We start from the raw sequence: 21,195 nt of genomic DNA on the forward strand, positions 1-21,195 counted from the left end.
AATTAAAATTACTCTTCCATGAGCAAAGCAATTACGTGTACCAGTAGCAGTAAAACTGAAAACATTCTTTCCAGACCACTTTAATTTCTCCAATCCTGAATACCAAATGCATGTTTACCTGTAAAGCTGTGAGATGGAACAGAAGAACACAGCTGTAGAGAAGTTAAATGACTGTGGAATGCAAGAATGTGGTAAGCATAAAGAGATGCTTTTTTCCCTCTCCAGATTCATATATTGTAACCTACAGCAGATTTTCTCATATATCTATATACAGATGAGAATATATATTTTATATATATATACATATTGAGAAAAAATATATATATATATATATATATGTATATATAAACAATTGCAATTCCCCAAAACATTTTCAAAAACTAGTTCAGTAAATTGTAGAAGCAACAAAATAGTTTAATCTACAGTAGTAAACTCTCTAGTGGTACCAATCTGTTTTTACAATCCTTGCAGAAAGTGAATAAACAGCACCTGTTTTGAGAAAAAAATGGAAAATGCTTCCCGTAAGTAATAATTTATGACATTTTTCAAGGTGTACAACCAACAAAATAAAAACTACTGCTGCTTCTTTGCTACTTCCAAATTATCATCTACACTGTTTAGTCACAGTTTTCAGCTGAAAAAGCCACGTATGAAGGGTTGGTAAAATATGAGGGGCTTAACAGAAAGTGAGCATAATCATTATGTCAGAAGTAGTCAACACAAGCCTCACCACAGGTTACAATATTCCTAAACTGAACTGCATGAGCCCAGTACTCGACTCCGAAAGATCTTTTCTGTTTACTTCTAAACAGTTGCTACTGCTACAATGCGTAGCCAAAGCAGACAACCATATGGAAAATGTTTTATATAGAAGCTATTAACCAATGAGAATGAGAAGAACAGTAAGTTTTGGACTGAAGAAAGGGAATTATTATTACGTGGTATTTATGTATTCTGATACCTCAAGTACACTAGACCTAAGCTTCAACATGAGGAACACCTCTACTCCATGCTTTTACAATACAGTTTTACAACCAGTACAAAAGAACAGCCCAGGTCATAAAAAACACATAAAGCACAGCTAAAAAGTTTAAGGCCAGCAGTGTAGCAATATTTACCTGGTTCAGTATTGAACATGTGTTAAATTCACTAAGATGACATTAGCTGGGCACTGACGCATAGCGTCAGACCAAAATCCACCGGCCTGCTTGTGCTCTCCGGTGCTTGGAGCTGCGTGGGCGCTTCGCGGCAGCCCCCAGGCCTGGCCTGGCCTATCCAAAGGTTAAGCTGACCTGCTTCCCCAACCCCTGCTCCTAAATAAGCACTTAAGTCTTCAACCAAATCACTTTCCTAAAATTGTTTACAGCCTAGCGTAAGACAGATCACAGCCATCAAGAAAGGGGGCTGCCAGGAGGCCTGGGTCCATCAGGGAGGGCTGGTGACATCCTCCCTTCATACAGGGCTGGCATCAGGTAGCCCTTCCACACCAGACCCCGAATAGGGATTTCTACTGTAAGAAACCCAAAAGCCCTCCTTTCAGAAGGAAAATTATCACCAAGAACTGTTCATTTTTAAAGTGTCAGAACAGCTCACCCATGTAAAGAGCACACTGTGAACTTGCACTAGGGAAGTATTCTTTTTAATGAGCAATACAAAACACACCCAATGGAATTTGACTTAACACAGGGTATTTCAGTTTAAACACTGCCCAAACAATTTCCAAATGGGTTAAAATAGCGTGACATAAAATAATCAGGTTTGCTTTGCAGCAACCTCAGACTCCATTGTTCCGTGAACAGCATGATGTTTTAACCCAGCAACTTAAACCACATCAGATTCCTAAATCCTGCTGCTTGTCACCCATTTACTCGTGTAAGAGCTCTGATTAGTGTCTGCAGAGCAACAGTATTCTAGTGGAAGCCAATTTACAAAATGTTTGGGGGGGGGGGGGAGGACATCACAAAAAACAAACAAACAAAAAAAACCCCACACTCTAAGCCATATATATGTACCCTGAAAGAGAAAGAAACTAAACAGGAAGAAAAAATATACTACAAATGATTGAAATTCATCTTTATTTTTTTTGAAGTCTGCATGGCAAGCACACTCAAAAGACACTTCCCAAGTTTGCCACAGCCCATCAATTCCCCTCCTAAACATAAAACATTTTAATTACCCTAATTTTAGCAAGGGATACACATGAATAGTGTATTTAGAACAGAAGAAAATACATCCTGTTAAGGAAAAAAAAAATCAAAACACCTTTACTGATGTAATTACACAATGGGATAAATGTCTTTTTTTTTTTTTTCCTCCAGGAACCTTAATGAGCTCTGAGCAAAAACATCAAAAGACTCTTGAAAGTAATCTTCTTCATGCTTGAGCTCACTTATCTTTAAGATGGATGTACACAACTGATTCAGGTGGGAAACTGAGGAAAACAATTAGGTCCAGTAACCAGACCAAAGCCATGCATTTCCAAACAACTTAATACCTTCAAGTTTGTTTTTTTATAACCATCTTACACATCTTAAGAAGTAATTTAATACTTTAAGACAGCACAAGTTGAAAGATGTTAACATATTGCACTTGCAAGTCTGGCATGCACTTAAATTTAGTAAGAGTATTAGAATAATTAATCCTTAATTTGCTGTGACTTACAGGTTGCTGCAGGAATTCTATGACAATGGGGAACATTCTCTTGCATTTAGAAGGAATTTTAATAGATCTTCTAATCCTGCTTGGGAGGTAAAGGCAAACACAGGATACTTCTGCATACAGAAGTCTGCTTAGAATGGTAACTGAGGTCTTTATCTTAAATCTAAATGAAGAAAAGAATGTATGGGAAAAATATTTGTTTAAGTGACAAGACTGCATTGTAAAAAGTAAATAAATAATGAGTTGTCCTCCAAGAAACAGACCAAGAACAAAAGGAGCTACAGGTCAAAAGAATAAGCAAGAAATGGACATATGAAATGCCACCAAGAAATCCAGCAATTAAAAGTCACCAGAAGTTCTATTTCCCTTACATCTGTTTTTATTGCATCTGTGTGGTTTACATATAGCATGTAACAATACTTAAAGGAGGACAGAAGACAGGTAAGGTTTTAGAAGAGAGGACTAACTTTATTTTTGCCATAGTAGCCCTGTTTCAAAGAGCTCTTATCGCAGAACTAAAACATGTTCAGAAACATCTTATAAGATGGTGTCTGAAATTACAACCCGAGGATATGGAGATAATAAAAGCAAGGAAGTAAAACACAGGAAACGCTTCCTGAGTTTATCACTCATTTGGATGCGATTGTTGGGAGCATCACATCAGTACTGTTCATAGGTTGCGTAGCTCATGAAAATCTAACTCTTCAATAATTTGAAGTTTGCGTTTAATTTCAAATGAATTACTAATTAGGCCTTAGTTTATTGTTCAGCAACATCCAACTACATTCAACCCTGTCAAACGCACATACAGAAAAGTTACTTATAACAAGAGAGACTTTTCTTTCTGATGATTTTTAGTTGAATTGACAATGGACATTCTTAAGTAACTGGGTAGACCCTACATACAAATTGACGCTATCTTCTGCATATGAAGTCCACACGAATATCTTAAGTCAACTCTCAGACCCTATAAAATACATAAATTGTGTAAATTCAACCCCAAAACACGCTATAAATTTGATTAGAAAAAAAGTGGCAAGTCCACACTGGTACCTCCAGATTATTTTGCAAAAATACTTATGAAACTTCTTAAACCAATTATTTTCAAGCAAGAAATCCTGACCTGTTAAAAGAAGAAACTAAAAATGCAGACTATATACCCAAACCACAAAGTAACACATATAAATACTAAAATAGCAGACAACTTAATGAACAAGAAAATTGCAGCTTATGAGAGAAAAATTAGCAATAGCTATCACTTCATTTGTTTCAGGACAAGATGTTTTATCTTTTCTCTATCACGATGAATCAACAAAACAACAACAACAACTACAACAAAAACAGACCAAAACACATTTACAATACAAAGAGAACAACATCTGAAAATACAACAAAAGACTGCGGAACACACTTAACCAACTTCAACTTCAGCGAGAGCTTTCAGCTCTTCCAAAAAGCTATCTCAATGAACAATGAATTTGGAGAGACAGGGGCCAGCAGAAAATGGTCAGTATCAAAATCTGACCTGAGAAACAACTATTAATTACATATATACATAATATATATGTTGACATATGAATGACAGACATACATTTATATGGTTGACTTTCTTCGTTAATTCAGAGAAGAGTAATCCCTAAACATTTTCTATAACATTTAAAGTTCATTAAACTGTAACAAATAGGAATTTTACTAACCTAAAATCTCAAAATTTAAGCTGACTTCACTAGGGCAGACTTACACTTAGTAAATTAACATAAACTGCCCAGGCAAATTATTTTTCAAGGAAACATCAAAATAATACAGACTGTTTTTCTACTATTAAACCAACACAATTATGAAGCTCCTTGTTAGAAACATTTTTCAGAAAATATTATTCCTTGATCATTGAATTTCAAAAAAGCATAACCAAATTATTTTCTGTATTATTCAAGCTAGTTTCAGTTTCAGAAGATGACAAACTCTATTGTAATGGGTATGGCATACTATATTTTTGAGCCTTTTGTTTGTATGCCTTTGCATTTTTTCTTCTTTTAATTACTAGACAGAAAGGAAGTCCAGTAATTAAGATACCACAAAAAGCATGGAAGTAAGCCCTGGGTAAATACTTCTATTTGGAAAATTAAAAATTAACAAAAACTCTGTAAACTGCCATTTATAAATGTCTTCTAAATAAGCAGAACAACTGGAAAATGTAAGCTAATATCCCAAGACACATCACCAAAGTAATTTAGTCAAGATTTTACTGAATAAATGAAGAAATAAATTCGTTGACCAGAAGACCATTCTGAAAGGTCTGCAAAAGTAGAAAAGAACAGAAAACTCATGCAACAACGGCAACTTCTCACAAGTTCCAGAAGAATTTTGGCATCTATGGTCAGTGCACTTTCAGTCTCTAGAATGCTGATACAATACACTTAAGTCATTCCATGGATACAAGAGGGAAGGAGGGAGGTGGCAGGGGGGTGAAAAAGAGGCGTTCAAATGCTAGATTTCCACGTTAAAAATGCACCTGGAAGGTGAAGAAAAATACCAGCCCCCCAAAATAGCTTTATTTAAGGAATTCCAACTCTTCAAGTCAAACAGGCTGCAAGCAGAAAAATCTGCTAATTCACTGGGAGCAGAAGGATGGAAGAAAAACCAAGCTGATACTGAGAAAAGCCAATCATGCATTTAATGCACCAAAAGAAAAATACAAAAATATGCTCAGCTGACTCAGATTTATGGCAGAAAAACTTATGCAAAGATTTTATACATATTGTCCAAATGGACATTTCTCTCTTCTAATCCTGCTATGATTCTCTGCTGGACTACAAAAAATCATATTAATCATATGATTGTGAAAAATCATATCCATGAAGCCAAAGGACCAAGCTGCATAATGCAACCATTGTAACCCCAGATTTTGAGACAAACTAACCTTTTTTTTATTATTATTTTTATTACATCAGCTTATATGTGTCATCTATCAAACAACACAACAGTCCATACTTGTTTTCACATTTAGCATTGCTTTGCAAGCACCTCCTTGGTCTCACAGGATTGTGCTCAGAACATTGCATTTGCTTCAAAACTTACAAGAACTGTAGAAACAGAAGAGGGGGAATTAAAAAAAAGTAATTTTTATGGAGTAATCAGACAGTGGCAATGAAAACAATATGAAACTACAGTGATCTGAAAAAAGACGACTACTCTGACATACCAGAACAGTACAAAACTGTGGATGGACAAGACTACAGGATTAATGAATTAATAAAAGTTACAGAATTAAAGCAAATACTTAAGAAGAATACATTTTACTGCTAGAGTCGCTATGCCACAAGACAGATGAGTTTTATTAAACTTCCTTGTAAGTAGCGAGCACAGGAAAATTTGGCTCACATACATCACATCCTCCATACAAGTGGAACATAACAAATAGCGCAACAGCATGAACAGTAACATCAGATATAGCCTCCCCAGTGGCAGCACCATACCCAGCCCCTAGACTGGTTATTCAGTCACTACGGAACCATTAAAAGCAGACAGAAATTTCCGCCCCCACCCCCTCCCCATGTTGCACTTGCCAGGATAAGCAGCCACGATGGAACGGTGGAAACAACACGCAGCTGGGGCACAAAGCCAAGCACCCACGCCACGCAGAGACCTACAGCCAGTAGACACCAAGCAGTCCCACCGGTACCCCAGGCTAAAGGCTGATGGGGTGATAACCCCTTAACAGTTAAGCTACTATCCTCCTCCAACTTGATGCTGCACTAGAAGCTCTGGTGGAACAGCAATGAACTCTACTTTCTGCTAGGTTGGTAATATTCGTGCTGTTTCAGTGGATCTGTAAGGTGACCCAGTTATTTTAATACCCATGACTTGAATTAAAACATGAAAACAAACACTTTTCCAGTTGTTAGCAAAATTGTAGTATTAAATAACTAAGGTAAAATTAATGCATCTGTGAAGCATATCTATCTGCAGGTACTGTGCCTAACCAAACCGGTAATTCTCCAGACAACTGACAGTAAGGTCTTGTCATTACTTGTTCTAATCTATCATTTCCCCATACCGGTTTAGATTCATATGCTTTGTTGGAGCAGTTTTATTGGAGTGATGAATAATTTTCAATAAAAACCGCCGGAATCATGTTTGATTAAAGAAAAAAATGCATTTCAATAAAAAGATATATTTTTTTTATATTAAATGTTTACAAGAAATTCAAGAAAGTCTTCCTAATGACCTTGCAATACCAATTTGAAGATTTGTCTTCAGTACTTGAATATTTAAATATTTGCAAGCATCACATAATTTGTAACATGTAAAAGCAGTCTTGAAGTGTAGGCATCTTTACTCTCCAGTTATAGTTTGGCTGAATCTATTAAAACCCCAAAAAGTTACCAACCTTTTCCAAAGGAAGACTATCAAGACTATCAAGACTACTTGTCAAAACACTCCAGACTGCAAGTTTTGTTTGCAGAAACCAGATATATTTTTTTAAAATTTCCAAGACTTGCTTGGATTTTGCATAATCTTGCAAAAATTAAATTAAAGACGACTGTATTTGAATAACGTAGATTGCACACATGTAAACACACACACTGCTGAACCATCAGGCCCTGGCATCTCTCATAATAGTTCAAGGATGACACTGCTTCCCCAAGTTGGTCTTTTTCATTGATTTTATGTTTAACTTCAAAAAAACTACAGTTTAAAACAGAAGAAAACCCTGCAACTGAAGTGTGTTTAAAGAAAACCATAAAGTTCTGCCCCATGACTGAAATCTAGCTATCAGGCCCGAAATCTTTTATCTGCCTACACCCAGAGCAGATTGTACTGATTTTTATCAGGGCTAATTCTCTGATTCCAGACTCTAAGTTTACACAGAAGATCTTCGTAAGTTTTTATAAACATCCTTAAAGGCAAGTTTATGCAGCAGAGTCAAGTCTCAGTCTGACCTCCCTGGCACGTAGCTGGTCCAGAAGCATTGAAATAATCCAAGCTTATAAGCACTTTAAAGAATACCAGTTTACTAAACTATGCAGCCAGTTTACAAATGTACTCTTTGCAAAAAGTAAAAGTTTCTGAACACTCCCTCTGCCTCAAACACTCATTCCCTAAAGCTGAATGCATTTTCTAGTCTGCATCTGGCTGAGAAAAAGCATATTTATCTGCTTTATGTACAGAACATAGCATGCCTACGATTCACTGATCTACTTGCTGTCAGTCCATAGGCCAGCTCTGTAGCTGCCCAGCCTGCCTGCAGCAAGGGCAACCTTCTTTCCCGTGCAGATCAGAGAAAAAAAAAAGTTTGGCAGAGGAAGGGAAGGCCTCTGCTACCTCAAGACCTACTTGGAAGCTTTGAAAACCTGTCATTGTTAGACAAAATATTTTATAGCATGCTGTACAGAAATGAGGTGAAGCAGCTTACTGTCTGTTAGTTGTGGCCACAGCTGCTGTGAGTCGAGCAGTAGCCTGGATTAAAAAGAGTTTTAAAATTGACCCGTGCTCCATATACGTAAACGTCTGCTTTCCCCTCTCAAACTCTCCTCTGTGGTGGTGGGAAAATACCAAACAGTTTCAGAGTTGGACAAAGTACAGTCACAAGCAGTGAAAACATTTCCAATTAAACTAAACGGGAAATGGGGATTCAGCCTGTGGTGAAAATCAACATTATTAGCAGGCAAAGATATATTGCACAAATGAAAAATACATGACTTACAATTCAGAGAAAAGCTAGACTGCAAGCTGTACAATATAACTGGATTCTGAAGCATCCAGCATAACCTAGAAACTTTTCATCCACATACGTATAAGCTCTATTTACAAATAGATTCAAAAGGGGTAAATATAAAGGACTGAAGAGGTTTGTTGTTCTCTTTACTGGAATAAGGGTTTCCAGTTAAGTGCCTGTCACATTTTGTTTTGTTTTTGTTTCTAAGTAAAAGAACATTTGAAATCAAGATTGACTTGGGTACAAAGGAAGTAAGTAAATGTATCTTTTATCTTCCTAAAGTTTGCTCCTTCCAGGAGACCAAAGAACCTCATATGTTGTATAATGGACTTCCTGAGACAGTCACAATAGATTATATAGTATTGTATGTAGTCTTGCATGCATGTAGACTTTCTTCATTTTCTTTAAACCAAATTACAGCATTCAGAATCCCCCATAAGGCAAATAGATAAACATGGGCAGCAGGCATGCAGACATAAATAACTGTAACATCGTCTGTGCTAGGCAAGAGTATATGACTCTAACATGATTTCTCTTGTACGCTGAAAATTGAGGGCTTCCAAAAGATATCTGGATGAAAACCAACACAACTACGTCAACTATTGGAAGTAATTAGCCTAAAGTCATATTCTGAGACTGAAATCAAGCGTGCAACAGTTTCTACCTAACTATACTTTATTTTTGCTCTAATGAAACACAAACAGTAGTAGGTAAAGGCATAAAATTTCATACAGTGCCTTCGTAAAAGACTACGTAAGTTTTAGTCAGTGGTCTTCCTTAATCTTTCACTGTTATAAATGCTGCAACTTCAGATTTATATGATATTGCACAAACCCATAAAGGCACATTTATTTTTTAACAAAAGAAATTAAACACACAAGCCAGTTTGAATCTACCTAGCTTGCGTTTCAAAGAAAAAAAAAAATCTTTTGCTGAGTTCAAGGAATACATATTGCTTGAGCTCTACTGCCCCAAACAAGAGTTAACTTTTTACTGTATGTTTGCTCTAAATTGTCTCTGAACAGCGCATGCTAAGGGCTAGTTAGAGTTCAGTACCAGGAGAAGTTGTATTGAACACTCTGTGACACTTCCCTGTCGAGGCAACCCAGAACTAATGCCTCAGCTTAATTAGGTCCGCGGACAGAATAAGAATGTCACGGCTGATTTATTTTTAGGGGAAAATAACAATAATTAAAAATATATATAATTGCACAAGTGTGTGTGCACGCATACTTTTTCAAAGTAATGGCTCTTGGCTCTGTAGCTAAGGAGAAATTACAGCAGAAAATATACAGTATATTACTCCACACATATTTGTGCTTCTTCACTTTCAGGTAGATAGATACATCTTAATCCAGTATCAGTGGATACACTATCAGACCCTATTAACAATCTAAATCTCTACCCCAAATGAGAGTATTATTCACACAGGAAGAAGTCAACACAGAATTTAATTTCTTAAAGACTTCTTCATCGATGGGAGTAGAAAATTTAAAAATAAAATGCTGCGTTAACATGCATTTAAAATACATTTAGATTATTTGAATGCCAGAATGGAACATAGCCTGGTAGCGTAATTCTAGTTAAAGACTATGCACACTGTAACTTTTGTGGGCTAGCAAGTGCTTGCATATAAGGTGTTAGTACAAGGAAGAATTGGCACTATAATAAATAAAAAAATAAAAGCCACACAAACAAACCCTTTGTTCCAGAAGACATAAAATACAACGTCTAGGTGACCCATTTGCAGTATCAATCTAAATATAAGCAAGAAAAAACACTCTACTTGAGCAAAGTTGCGGTCTCAACTAGTAAGAAGAAAAATCATGCTGTACTGTCATAAGCTTTAGTTTTTACACAGCATAAGAAAACAGTAGTATTAATTCATGCTGGAAGGAAAAGTCAAAGATTTTCCTTAAGTATTTAGAATGTGCAGACACAAGAAGGCTGTTATGAGGGAAGAGTGAAGTGTCTGAAATTCTGTCTTAAAGACCTGGAACATAAGTAAAGAACTAATAAACAATTTAAAAAAATAAGTGTCATTAACTTTCTGTATTTGCAAGCTTACAGTATAGAGAATTATGTTATGTATTATGTTATCCGTATTATTTGCAACTAAAACCCTAACTTTCAATTTAAAAAAAAAGATTTAAAATTAATGTTAACATCTGTTCTTCCTATATACATCACCTAACAGGTATTTGTTCAGGAAAATTTCACATTGAAATTGGTATTCCTGTTAATCTCAAACCCTCCTTAAAATTAACACTTCAGATTGACTTAAATATAAAATGATGAGGAACTCGTTAGACAGTAAGTCATCTCAGGGTGATTTCATTAAACCTTAAGATCAAACAAGGTTGCCAAATAACACAAACTATTTACAAGTAAGAGCCCACACACTTGTTTTTAGAAAAGTAACCCCTTCCCCACTATAATTATTGATGAACTGTTCCACTCAATATTTGAAATGCTTCTATTAAAAAAGAAACATCACCATCTTATCCCTATTTCAGTAAGTGCTAAGAAAATATTTGATCTGGCTCTCTCTTAAAAAAAACCTTGAAAATATACTCTGATCTATTTACTGTAGGACAGAGACATTCACACATACTTTAAGGTACATGCATATATTTTAAGGTAACTTTTTCCATTAGAGTAAAAAAGGATGACAGTAAGCAGAAATGCACTGTATATTTTTAACAACTCAATCGCAGAATATTAATGAATGTAACCAGCATGAGAAGGTAAATCCTCAAAATCAGCTCTAACACTTGGAAGAACGCTGGAATCCTCTCCCTCGTGCAGCAGCAGTCTGAACAGAATTGAAATGCCTCTAGTCTGTGAATGTGTTAAATATAGGATATCCTAACTGCAATGTATTCACATGTTCTGGTATTTTTAGAAGAGTCTAAAAAGAGAATTAAAAACCTTACATACACCGTTTGGGATGTCAATTTTATTATTCTACTAAGACTTTTAAGTGAAAAACAGGCTTTTAGAGGAATCTGGATTAAAGCCAACTAATACGACAAGTAAACATATCACAGGTCATGCTATTCATGCTCTTCCACAGTAAAACAATAGTTATCACACCTGAAACTTTAAGTATTAATAGCCACTTCCACAAGTTTGAGAAGTGCATACCAAGAACAAGCTAAAAAATTAGTTAAGCTTTTTCTTTCTAGATTTTGGAAAGTTAGCTATTAACATCTGACTATATTTAACTGCATGCTATATTACACTGTTGCTACACGAACAAATCACTACTGGCAGGTTTAAACAAGCAAGAGAGCAGGAAAAAGTACAGGGATAGCATTTAAAACTTAAGAGAAAAACAGTCCCGATAGAAACCTGAACAGACTTACCATGGATTCTGTTCTTCCAACAACAGAAAACCACATTTTGATCTCCGGGACTACAGATCCTTGAAAGAAAAAGAACAATTCTCCACTTCTCTTTCAGCCCTCTACAGCAACCACCACTCTAGTCTGCTGGATTTTCCAAGATACCCATCAAGATAACTGAGCTGGATGCTATGACACGGTATAGCATTTATCAACACCAGCTATAACCAATACAATATTCAGACTCTTACGTAATCAGTTATGCCGTTCTGACTTTCATTTGCTTTAGAAGCTTTATTAAACTTTGAAAACTGCTAGAAAAACAAAAAGGGAGCCCTTTTGTAGAAAAGACAAAAAAATCTCCAAATTAAACAGGAAGTAATGTGCTGGCCCACAGATGGCTACGAAGTCACATGCAAAAGCCCCCAAAAAGCGATATATTTTTAAAGTAAACTGCATGCACACTCTGCTTCCAAATCATCTGGATTTCATAAAAACTTAACCGCAATGTGGTTGGAAGTCAGGCAGCTTTTAACATCAAAACATCTTTCGGGGTTAGAGCAACCAAATTCTGCACACAACCTCAAAAAGCAATACTGTTCCTGATGCCCGACCACTCCTACCACCTCAATTTCCATATACCCATTACAAAAGCTACTGCTAATAAAGCTACCCGAGTATTACTATAAGAAAACACGCAACACCTATGAAAAGGTAGAACAAGAAGTCACTGTTTCAGGTCATTTAACATGTGAAGTTATAACTTTAGAACCGAACAAAAAAATCTACGTATAAAGCATTCAGTTTAAGAAATGCTGCTAGGTATTTTCCCGACTTAGAACAAAACAACCACACACAAAACTGTTTACAGTGCTCTGGCACCTAACAGTTATTGCATAATGAGACGTGTTTTATCTGGCATGCATGCATACAGCATATATGCTTGCTGTATGGTTGCTCAACTATGCTCCGGGGCTGTCCTGCCTCAGAGAACACCCTTAGAGCAAACTCAGGTGAACAAGCTGATGTGTAACAATTGTGCTCTCCCTTACATTCCTGGCAGGCCTATAAAACTTCTAATTAAATAAAATATGAGCAGCTGTGAAGTAGAAGTAACACACAAACATTCTGCCTGTCATTAGGTGGAAAGAGGATCAAGCAGGGGGTCTGTCAGTGACGTAACGCTGTCATATATTTCTTAACTCACCTCCCTTGTTCTTGGTTTGCTTTTACATTAATGTCACTGTGTTTGCAATCAATCCACCAGTATCACAAAACGAAACCATCTATGCTAAGAATAAGCAGGTATACAGTATTTCAATGCAAGTTGTGTCACTTCTCTGCTTGTATGACCTTAGCTTCAACACAATCTTTTTAGATTGCTGCAGGACAGGAGTGACCATCACTTGGTAATTAAGAACATTTAGCATGGAAGGGGTATGGAAGGTATAGTATGCACCTTACCCATTAAAAACTCCTAATTGGCACAGACTTTAGTTACCTACTAAGTTCTGCAAACTAATAAAAATCCAAAGAATTATCAAAGCATGAATTAGTTAGATGTTTCCTCGAGGATGAGCAGATTACTACAAAAGGGAAACAGTCAAAATTATAGTAGAAAGTAGAAGTTATTTTTCTTTATAGACATCTAGAGATAGGTAAGAAATGCAGATTCTCTGAATTCCATTTTAACCGTCTTTATACAAAGCCAGATACAAGTATCAAGAGCCCACACAGACTTAACATGACAAGCAGGTCTGCAGTGAACATGCAAAGCGTTCTCACAGCGTGCTACTGACAGCAACTATTTTGTCACATCCCAGGAAAAAAACAACTGTTTTCCTAGCCACGCTGAATAGTTTCAGAGTTGTATTTCACTGTTTAGGACAGTGCCACCTATTGACCAGCCCCTGCATTTTCTTTTAGTACAGCACTTTTGAAGCACAAGGGAAAACAGAAGTTGAACAAAGATAACTGGGTTTGCAATCTAACTCGGATCCCATGCATGGCATCAGTAACTGCATACTTCTGAAACCAAATATGAGCTTTAATTTCTTCAGCTATAAGGTACCTTCATAGGAACACGTGACAGCCAACCTTTTAATGCTGGAAAAACCTAAATCTATTCTCATGCTTGCCTCTCCCTCTCATTTCAGATACTGTCATATTTTAAAAGTTTAGAAAATTTTAAACAGTCTATTAAATTTCTTTCCTCAGCAAAGGAGAAAGTGAAAATTTTAATTTTTATGCTGGCAAGAGACACATGACTTGAGATGCGTTGGAATAATTATTAGCAAACATCAACAGGATAATGATAGAAAGGAAAAAATCCTCTCATTATTACTAGCTTCTCAGCCACGCTCACTCAATTCTCTAATATATTTTGCCCTGCTCAGCTTGAAAAAAAATAATGCCTTTGTATTCTTCCTTAGCCTACTGTTTTTAGGAAGCCTTTTACAGGAAAAATGTGCTATTACTTGCTTACAGTAAGTAGCGTACACCCCTTGAATTAATTGCTTGAAAATAATCCTATTTAATTACCAGTGCAACTTATTTCAACACAATGAAAGACAATTATGTCTATCCAACATCTTGCTGACTTAAATTAAGCGAAAGTTTCTATTCTACATATACTAAAAGTAAAGATCTGTCTCTTGCTTATTTACGATCAAGATTCAAGACATGACCTTTTTAAAAGCAGAATTCCAATACGTGGCAGGCATGCAGCACCAAGATGACCGGCAGTCACTGCCTGGCCCACTGAATGTTTCTGCAACTGCACATAAAATGAAGAGTGCTGCTTCCATCACTGATCATGACAGAAGTATCATGAAATATGTTAAATAATTTATCAAAACAACAATAAAAAAACCCACTAAATTTCAAATCAAGTTTACACACTGACCAATAGCATTGTTATGTAGTGATAATGGAAGTTCTGAGTGTCAGTTAAAGCAATGTATGGGAGAAGCCAGACAGCTCCAGTGAAAGTGGGAATTCCCCCCCAACACCGATAACCTGCTTTTCTCTACATTAGAAGCTAGATACCACAGTTTAAAACGAAAAAAAAAATCCACTACATGTTTTGAAACATTCAACAGAAATGCTGTCAGAAGGCAGTCTGAAGTCTGACACATATTTAGCCTGGCATATCGTAAGATCTACTATTTGCTTCTCAAATTATTAACCTGCTCGATAAAAACAGGAGCAGAATATTGAGTTATATTTGCCAGGTCCCGAGTAGTTTTCTCAGTAATAACTGATTGTTAGCAGAATATACCTGACATCTGGTATTCCTTTACAGAATGTCAGAAATAAGCCTTTAAAAGCCAGTATCACACAAGATTATCATTTCAAGAACTGACTATGAAATGAGCAAAGTTGCAGGAAAAAATGTAGTGCTGTTTAGAAGTAAGTAACTACATGAAATAACTTAAAAAATGTAAAACAACTAAGTCTTCAGCCCAGGTACTAAGTGGCAAGGAAGAATAGATTGTTCTGAAAAGTTTCATGTACTAGTGAAGGCATGTAAAGAAAAACTTGCTCTACCTGTACCTCTATGTACACTACACAGTAACAAAAAGGACTTTTGGATACCACAGTTACATAATTCATAGCAAATTTAAAATAGAAAGATTATGCCTCCTGTGCAACCAACCTGATAAGGAAAAGTCAGTCAATTAGTGGAGTCCTCCACCTGGTGGCTGGAGATGTATGTGCATTCTATTTATTACCACCAACAGGAGTACCATACACCCAAGATTCCAGTAAGTCAGGGCAAGAGTTGTTATCCCTGCCTCACCAAACTACATAATATGCTGTAGCTCTCTACTATAAAGAAGCAAAACTGATGTCATGCATGCAGCTATATACTGTGCAAAAGATAAGGCCTTGCCTTCATAGCAAAGTAGAGACAAACTTTATTTTAGATATTTTTATCCATTCATCTAGTACAAAAATTACTGCACATACTTTATTCTATTTACTGCTTTTCTTAGCCAGATACTTCTGCTGTTTTCAGCAAAAGTGCTAAATAAACTAGTTTATTAATTCCATTTAATAACATTGCCAATTTTTGGCTTAGAAAAATGCCAAATAAACCTGCAGTAGAGCTTTAGACTTAAATGTCATAACTACTACATCCATATGTTTTTTCTTGCATTATGTCTGTGTATTTTACATAAACATTTCCCAGCTGGTATAAGAGTATGATCAATATGACATGCACGACAAACTCAAAGGAAACAAGTTAACGTTTTCCACGAAAGGTGGATCAACACCCCCCCCCCCGAAAAAAAAACCACACAAACAAAACATTTTTTTTTTTTTCCTCCATAACACTTACACAAAGTGACTTCCATACCTTGGCAGCTACAATGCTGAGGCCCATTCCATTTTGTTTTTTCAATGTTACAGTTATAATTTCGGGTTCTTTCCTCAAAGGCTGAGCCTATCAAACAAGGCAAAGAAAGAAAATGAAAGATGACAGGAGTTCACATGCACTACCAGGCTATGAAAATTATTGTGCAAAACAGCTAATCTACAATAAAAACTAAGCTGTTAAAGCAGCAGCACATCTCTAAATCTCATCTCAGATACCATGCCTGAAACTCCATTTTCAAGTTGGAATCCCTTAACGCTTGATTAATATGAATTCACGTTATCAAGTATTGCATCTGTGTTCTGAACACTAACAAAGTTATGAAATCTACCCACTGTTCTCCTCCAATTCAGTAAAGAGATGATTAGTGATTCACAATTTGAAATGTTAATGTGTACAAATGTAACATCTATAAAACATTATAAAATGTTTTCTTTTAATGAAAGCCGAAGTACCGACTCAGTAGGCCACTGTTAAAAAGATGACGGTACTCTACATGGAGCTCAGTTTGTAACACTTTATCTAGAAGATAATTTTGAAAAGATATTAAAGGGCTAATTAGTTTTAAAGGCAAAGAGTTGAAGCCTTGAAAGAATGTTCAGAGAATTTTCACTTCTGAAAACTCCATAAGGCAAATAAAACTCAACCCCCCCAAACGTTTTCAGTAATTTATTTGCATCTTTGCAATATTGCCAGTTCCCTGCTCTCAAAAAGTTGCCAGTCTTATTTAGCTGAAGCATATAAATTTATTCATGTGCAACCTAGTTTGTGTTCATATTAAAACCCGCCAAGTGCAAGCTCCACAAGACCCATGAGAAAGTAGAAATAAAGCAAAGGAAATTAATTTAAAAAATATTGACACTGAGTAAGTTCAAATACTACAAAAGCAAGTAGATTTCAAACTAGTAAGATTCTAGCACTCTTGTGCCAAAGTCTGCAGAAGTACAGAATCTGCTTCTACTGTAATCAGGATTTATTCCATTAATTTAAGTAGAAAATTTATTAAAGTAAGTCAAAAAAAACCATACACACTGGAAAAAGTTAGCCACTGGGAACATAACATCATCATTAGTCTATACCTGATTTTACTTTTTGTCTAACAATAGAAGAAATTCTTCAGTGAAGATCTGAGAAGGACGACCTATCCTGGGCAATACCCCTGACTACCTCACAACTATAAACGGGGATGTTTACCCAATGTTTAGATTATGTGGACATGTTGCACCAAGAGGTGGTGTGTAGGCCACCACCATAAATAGACTTACTGTGCTCTCAAACATGGCACATTCAATTAACATACACGCACCAGAGAAGAATGCCTAAATTCTGTTATCTGGACCATCTTAAAAGGTATTGATTTCTGTAGAGGAATTAAATAGTAGCATCTTGCATTTCTTTGTGTAGCTTTTTAAGGCACACTGGCCAGAACTCTACTTTTTCTTAGTTTGAGGAACAGCAAGTACCTAGTACATAATTTCAGATGACTTGATTCCACTAGTTCTAAAAAAAATGCATTTCTTTAAAGCAACAAAGGGAAGAGGAAGAGCAAATCAGTTCAGGACTGATGAATCATCTATAGATTTAGGAGATGCTCTCTTCTGTTCTGGGACTGAGGCCCAAACACATTCTTCAGGATACTACATAATGTCATCTAACAAATGCTGGGTTCTGAACAGAGTAAATGAAGCTTTCAAGTCCCTCTGAATACCGAGGAGTAAGCATTTCTCTTAGAGGGCCGTAGGAAGACAGGTAAATTCCAGTTTACGTTCACATTAACAGTTATTTACAGATACATGTCCATATACACTTTTGCCAGTGTTTAAAAGGAGTTTCTTTGCTGTTTACACCGAAGTGGTGGGGGAACACAACAAACAATCTTATGTGAGAATTCTATCATGCAACAACCTAAAAAAAAAAAAACCACACCTGACTCACAAAAATCTGCAAATAGTTCCTTAAATTTACCAAATCACTCATGAACTATATGTTTAATTAAGCCTGTTCCTCCTGACAAGAATTAAAACTTACCACACGCAACACAATAGCTTACCAAGAAATCGCTATTCAATTTTCACCGTTATTCCCTGAATTAATACTTACTAGCTCAGCATTCTCATGTGACAGGTGACTTTCATAGTCTGCACCTTCAAAGTATATTGTCCATGTGCCTGGTGATCGTGGATGAGGTATTAGTCTACAAAAACCTGAAGGAGAAAGTAATGTTAACATAGGCTTGGTATTTTGTCAACAGATTAATTAAAATCAAATAGCCTGCCACCAGGAAATAATCAAACAGATGTATTCATCTTTTTTATATTTCGAAGTATGTGTAATCTTGTATCTTATATGCAATTAGGTGCTTCACTACAATTTTATGAAACCTACAAAATTTTATACTTCTACAGCTGCTGCTTCTGAGAAACATTTATATGAAAACATTAAGAGCTCATAAAAAGTTCTTGGGCTGTAAAATACAGCTTCTACCAACAGGAGCTGTGAAATATCAATCCCTCTTGTAGAACATGAGCAGCTATCACTCAAAAAAAGACAGCAGCATGGAAAGCTTCTGCTTTGCACAGAGTCTAGCTAGCCAGTCTAAGCTTAAATTTGGCAGAAGTGAAGCTTCGCTTAGCCTTTAATATTCAGTGCAATTCTGCCACTAAAAACAGGGTTTTGTTTACTGAGCAATTTCCAGAATAAAAAATAAATAACTACAGCAACTGAGAGGCTGGTGCTTTGTCCATTGACAACGTCTGTGTCAGAGACGGAAATTTAAATGAGGTGCTTCAGCCAGGTGATTTAATTATTTTATTTTTGAAAGTTATCCATTGTTCTCTCCTAAATCAAGGAGGGTGAAAATCCACATTAGTCTGATTACAAATCACATCATCCAAAAAGATGAGCTTCTCCTCTTCACAAAGATCATCTTTCAGCAATTCAGTTTACATTGATTTACTGCAAACCAGTCACTTAGCATAATTTAAGAGATACCTTAAAAGTAAAAATTTGCATATACGCATCAAAAAAGGCCTTGTATGCAATAACTATACAGAGATTTTTAAAGCAAATGAATTATACTTCCTCATTACTTTATTCTGCTAGTCCTCTTCAGTCTCAAGACTATATCCTCTGTAACTCACTTTCCAAACACTCAGTTTCCTAGCAATTGTGGTTTTTTTTTTGTTTTGTTGGGTTTTTTTTTTTTTGGTTTGTTTGTTTTTAAATGCAAGAATATGGCATTTCTATAAACTAAGCAGGAACTGACAATTGCAAAACCTCTGTTGGACACAGCAGTTCTGCTTCGTATACAGCTTCCTCTTCTGTTCTGCCTGTCACAATATTTCTGTGGAAGGTTTTGAACAACCGTTTTAAAACAGAAAACTTAAGAAATTATGTAACAAAAAAATGTAATAAAATTGAGTAGCACAAGATAAGCATCATAACTTGTTCATCCACTATAATTGCTGTGATAGTCAGACCCACTACTTTGCTTTCTCAAGTTTGTTTTACCCAACCATACTAGCTCTCTGCTCCTCATTTGAGATTTGTTTAGACTGCAAATTCCCAAGCCATATATTCTTACAGTGAGATGAACATTAACGAATTATTTTAAGCTTAAGTGTTTTTTAACGTTATATGAAAGCAGTTTACGTGTAAAAAAATGCCTATTTAATTCTCATTAGCTTTAAAAGACTGTTGACATTACTGAAGTATTACAAAATTTACATTTATGTATTTTTTTTGCAGTTCTAGCACCAAAATAAAAACAAACAAAACAAAAGTCTTTTGGAGCAAAGGCAAAGCCAAATGTCAGTAGACACTAGTAACTAAGCAGTGCTTTCTCAGAACCTTGAAAGTAAACGAAAGGGATGGGGAAAAAGTATAAGAATTCAAGAACACTGCATAGCTTTTATGGGTTGCAAAATTAGACAACACACTATAAAAAAATCAAAATACACATAAAGAGAAAGTCATTTACAATTAAATAAAATGTATTTTGCATTCTGTGCTCACTACACCAAAAAAGAAACTCATCGTAAAACAGAACAACTGACCTCTCTGACACAGAGGATCCAAGAATTCTTGTAAACCACTTGGAACATTTCTGACAACATCACAAGAATAGCCATCTTCTGGTAAAAGAAAAGGCAGCTGCAAGTCAGGGTCCTCTTCCAACTGGACTTCTCTGCCATCGCTGCGAGCAAGTTCATCAGCTGTATTTTCTGCAACAGTTACTACATTTTCTATCAGCTCCTGGACAGAAAGTAGAAAGACACTGTTATTATAATGAAAATTTAAAATGACCCCTTTAAGGAAAAAATAAAATAAGAAAACATCAAGACTTCATGAAAAGAATCTGGGAAATTGAATATCAGAGATGAAACTTCTTTGGCTCTACTTTGTACACAAAGGATGCTGCACTGCTTTATTTGTCAAATCCCATAGATAGTACAGTTAGCAAATAAAATTCAACAGTATTTGTTTTTATTTCAGTGTTTTCAAAAATTGTGTCACGTTTGTACTTGATAGGACAAGTGCATTTAAAAATATCTAATATAGAATGCGCATGTTCAAGAGGCAAGTTGGAATCACAGGCAACTTTAAAATTTTGACAATTTGTTGAGTATACTCTGTAAGACTAAATATATAGGAAAGAAACACATGACTTATGTATACCAGTATTTTCAGCTCCATCAGGACACACATACCCATAAAGGGCCAATGGCATATACAGTTGCCTAGTTTGGAAGGTTTATAGAACAAAGTCTTTAAATCTACACGCCCTGAGCTCAGTGCAATACAGAGAACCCCGTTAAGATACATAACTAGTTTTAAAATAACAGTAGAAGCACAGGGACATTGAGTAGAATCACTCAAGGTGCAGCAAGGAGCTGCAGATTTTACATTTGGCACTCAACTGTTCTGCTTAGTATTGCAGAAAGTTCTGTGAAACTGGTATGGTCTTCACGTTGTAGCTACGGTGGTGGCACATAGTGTGCAGCAGTCTTCCTACTACATTTCTGAGAGAACTGTAAGATTTCAACAGGGTACCTATCACTAGATTGTATGGATTGATAAGATTAATACAG

The 21,195-nt window shown here is 35.9% G+C and overlaps 1 protein-coding gene and 1 long non-coding RNA gene across 29 annotated transcripts in view; one reads left to right on the top strand and one right to left on the bottom strand.

Annotated features, from left to right (window-relative positions):
- AFDN (afadin, adherens junction formation factor) overlaps positions 1-21,195 on the bottom strand; it is a 130,257-nt gene that overhangs the window by 26,377 nt on the left and 82,685 nt on the right. For all 28 annotated transcript variants that reach the window (XR_010830301.1, XM_066994117.1, XM_066994104.1 and 25 more), the window contains 3 exons: positions 20,161-20,359; positions 18,206-18,309; positions 16,088-16,174 (listed from right to left, as the gene is read on the bottom strand). Coding sequence is in view for 27 of the 28 variants with exons in the window: in XM_066994117.1 (XP_066850218.1) it covers positions 16,088-16,174; positions 18,206-18,309; positions 20,161-20,359 (390 nt within the window). In the remaining variant the exon portion in view is untranslated. The remainder of the gene's footprint in view (positions 1-16,087; positions 16,175-18,205; positions 18,310-20,160; positions 20,360-21,195) is intronic.
- On the top strand, positions 68-2,934 carry LOC106044574 (uncharacterized). The gene is made up of 3 exons (XR_001212348.3): positions 68-191; positions 2,319-2,423; positions 2,664-2,934. It is a non-coding gene; the product is annotated as an uncharacterized lncRNA (long non-coding RNA).

This window comes from Anser cygnoides, chromosome 3, assembly GCF_040182565.1.
Source record: "Anser cygnoides isolate HZ-2024a breed goose chromosome 3, Taihu_goose_T2T_genome, whole genome shotgun sequence".
NCBI classification, from domain to species: Eukaryota; Metazoa; Chordata; class Aves; order Anseriformes; family Anatidae; genus Anser; species Anser cygnoides.